Source organism: Aspergillus brunneoviolaceus (assembly GCF_003184695.1).
Source record: "Aspergillus brunneoviolaceus CBS 621.78 unplaced genomic scaffold BO95scaffold_37, whole genome shotgun sequence".
Lineage (NCBI taxonomy): Eukaryota > Fungi > Ascomycota > Eurotiomycetes > Eurotiales > Aspergillaceae > Aspergillus > Aspergillus brunneoviolaceus.
This window is the reverse complement of record NW_020290767.1, coordinates 1,447-5,117: the sequence shown is the minus strand read 5'-3', so window position 1 is coordinate 5,117 and position 3,671 is coordinate 1,447. Positions and strand designations below refer to the sequence as shown.

Here is a 3,671-nt window from a genome sequence, read left to right as displayed (position 1 = left end):
TATTGGAGATAACCCCTGGCCTGAAGAGCTCCTGCCGGCGGCCAACCCGCAAGCGCAGACCGCCTCGATATCGGCAAGGAGGGCCCGGGGTATGCTCAACTTGCTCGTAAGGGTACTGGGCCAAAAGTCAGTCCGCTTGTGATTGAAGAAGGAGTCAAACTAGGCCGAACCCGTGGCTCTTTCCATCGTGGACGAGCTGGCTACCGTCCTTTTCAATCGCCGACTATATGCTTGCTCCCTACAGGTGCACGAGGGACTGACGCATGTTTGTGGCGAATCAATTTTCCATTAGCTCGGGTGGAATGTCCTCCCGGCGAAGATGCTCTGGAAACGTGATGCACTGCTTAATTCCGACCGACACCGTCATCGTGAGCTCTTCAGATGACCGTATACTCGCCCAGAGCTTCGAATCCATCCTACGACCAACAATGTTCAGCATTAAAGCCTACGCCAAACAAACCTATACAACCAGCAAATGCCACTCCTTCGATCCCTAGCAGTAAAGGCGGGAATGATACGCACTCCAATAGACCGAGAGAATAAGCTGGAGCGTGAGGGTCGCTGGCTCGAGGCCCAGAAACTGCGCTTCAAGCAGTTTGAGAGATGCGCTCCCGAGTATGGGCATTTGTTGCACATCCACAACCTCATCAGGGCGGATCAACGAGTATTGTTTCAAGTGTTGGCTCGCGCAGCTTTGCGAACCGAAGACGATTCCTCTTCGATGGAACACCAGCTAAGGCTCTCATCTTCCTCCTCGTCCCCCGCCACGCCAACGAAAGTCGCGTCACTGGAGTCCGAGCTGCTGCAGAAATCGACAGAGCGAGAATGGCGGTCATCCAACGATAATACGCCAAGACAAGTCCCTAATCAGTGTCTGGACGGAAGTCGCGAAGCGATCTGGGTGGCGGAACACTACCGATGTGATAGGCTTTCAAAACTCCCGGACGGGCCTGTGAAGCGAGCCTATTTATCCCTCCATAAGCATCCCAGCTGGCACCTTTCAGACTGGCAGCGAAGCGAATGTGCGGCTCGCGGCGGATGTTGCGCGCGGAAGTGTGGTTGTTGTACAAGATCCAGGTATGGGCATCCATTTAGAGTCACGGGGTTGCAAAGTGATCTGACTTAGTCGACCTCGTGTTGTACTGATCCAACTCCAGATCCTGCGATCTCGCGACACCGTACTATGGTCATTGTCTCTCACCCTGCCCATGTTGTGCCAAGGCCCGAGGCTTCACCATCTTACCGGATACTATTTACGAGGATAGGATGCTGCCCGAGTTTTCAGTAAGCCGTTGGAATGGGAAACAAGACGTTTATGAGTTTCACTTGATAAATGCCCATATCTGGGGGCTATAACCTTTTATCCAATCCTTGCGTGGAATTGTCTCTTCTTATTACATGGCGATCGGACAAAAGAAGAAGACATTGACAAAGATTCAGCTAGGCCGCCTAATGAGAATTAGCTTTTTTACTCGCATAGCAGTCGACCCCCTCTCCCCATCCCCATATCACTAGGCCATATAGCTGTGCAAGGGTACCCAGGGACCTATGCTGGGTACTCGGTGTAAACAAACATAGACAATCCAGCATATACATGCACAAGGCAAAGCCGATGTATGGCGGTGGAACCACTTTGGTGGTCAATCCAACCTTGAGTTGCTCTTTCGCCTGCACTTATTCCTTAAGCCCGTCGACCAAAGCCTTTTTTCTAATCGAACTGCATTGAGTATATATCTTGTAAGGGATGGCCAGACATCTTAAGCATTTGACGTGCTCTCTAGAGGTCCTCGGCATCGGAATGTTTCGGTTCTATAGTAGAGATCTAGTTTCTATATATCCCTTCTTTCTTAGATAGATATCCAAAGTAGAGATCCTAGTCATAAACAGCAGCAATTCTATACATCATTCTCTCCGTTTGGATTGGGGTCTAAGGTAGAGGTGTACCAGGGTGGCCTTGATAGTAGCACCGCTACTGGCGCAGTCGGGGCGAATAGCCATAACACGCGGAGTCGGGTGCCAATTGGAAGAGAGCAGTGCGTTCAGCTTCGCGGTAGTGGAGACTTTGTGGTATTGATAAGAGGTGGGAAGAATACTGATACCGGCGTCTAAAATGTCCATGTTCCCGGTTGCGCGCGTAGTTGCATAGGTACCTAGTAGTCTTTGACCACTTGCTTACACAGGATGTCTATTGATTCAATCTCCCAGTCCTTCTAAAAGCCCCATAATCAGGATGGTCGATTGGATCCGGTGGTCAACAATGGTGACGACTCCTGCCTCCTTCCTTCTCTACACCATCTACACAGCTCTTTCCTCAACCCCATCGTCTGAGTTAACAAAATCGCATCTCCCGCCCTTCAATTCTTCCTCTTCTTCTTCTCTTTTTCTCCTCTCTACCGAAAGGTGATTTCTTGCTAGTACCAGCTAACACGTCTTACCCTTCGTTGATATCCTGCTGCTTATTGCTCTCGATCCCCTACTTTCTCTCGGTTCTTTTGCCCGACCTTCCCTCCATTCTTTTGCCCGTTCTCTTGAAGAGTCGACCAGATGGCCCGTCTGTGTCCTTCTTCGTTCCCTTCCTTTTCGTCTTCCCTCCGCTCCTACTACCCTCCCTCTCTTTCCTCCAAGAAGGATCTGGTACGTCCTTCTTGTCCCGCCCTTCCTCCTTCTCCTCGCCCATCCGCCGTCGGACTTCGACACCACACTCCTTTGCCTGCCTATCGAGGCGTCCGTTCTTTGCGCGAGATGCAGACCGCCCCGCTGCAACCCGCTGTGTCCAAGGTAAGGACTTCCATTCGTTCCCTTGTTTCTGAGAAGCCTTCTGTTGTATCCTCCCAGGGTACGTCCGCTCCTTCCTCTGTGCGCCCTCGGGCCACGTCCACTCCTTCTGAGCCAGTTGATGCTCGGACTCGCCTTCGGGAGAGACGAGATGCCTTCGCGGCACGTGTTCAGCTCGCTCGTGACAGAATGGCGGCCGTGAGCCAGCGGGCCACATCCATTCCTTCTCGTGTGTCTCCATCAAGCACGTCCACTCCTTCTTCAGTGCGCCCTCGGGCCCCATCCACTTCTTCAGTGCGCTCTCGGGCGACGTCTGCCGAGGAAAAGGCTCAGCGGGCTCAAGCTCTCTTGGAGGCTACCCTTAACATTCCTTCATCGGTGCCTTCTTCCCCTGTGCGCCCTCGGGCCACGTCCACTCCTTCTGGGCCAGGTGATGCTCGTACTCATCTTCGGACGAGACGGGATACCGCCGAAGCCAGGGCTCAGCGGGCCGAGGCTCTCTTGGAGGTCACCCTTGCATCAAGCGCAGCTCCGTCTGCGGTTCGTAAGGGTAAATCCAAGAAGAGTGTCAGCTTCAATGAGACCACCACAGTCTTTACTGTCAGCCGGTGGATCCTCCCATGGAGAGATCAGTTCCGTAGGTATTGAGGAATGGGTTGTTTTTGAAGGCTTCTCTTGTCACCTTTTTGATTTCCTTGAGTCACTCATTTTAGGGCTTCGCATTTCTTGTTTTTTGTTGGCCTTTGGGTCGTCCATTCGTTTTTTCCTCTTGTATGCCTGGCTTGATTGTACCAGAACCAAGTCGGGTTCTCTTTACTGCTGATCAGGTCACAGATCGGGCATCGGGACGACATCGTGCACCACCGAAGAACGACAGAGACGACGAAGAACCACCA

The 3,671-nt window shown here is 52.3% G+C and overlaps 1 protein-coding gene across 1 annotated transcript; it reads left to right on the top strand.

Annotated features, from left to right (window-relative positions):
- Window positions 1–2,544: 2,544 nt before the first annotated feature.
- On the top strand, window positions 2,545–3,423 carry BO95DRAFT_432212 (uncharacterized protein; the record flags this gene model as incomplete). The annotated part of the gene is made up of 1 exon (XM_025585044.1): window positions 2,545–3,423. One exon carries the CDS (start codon window positions 2,545–2,547, stop codon window positions 3,421–3,423), a length of 879 nt encoding a protein of 292 aa, XP_025441763.1.
- Between the last annotated feature and the right edge of the window lie 248 nt (window positions 3,424–3,671).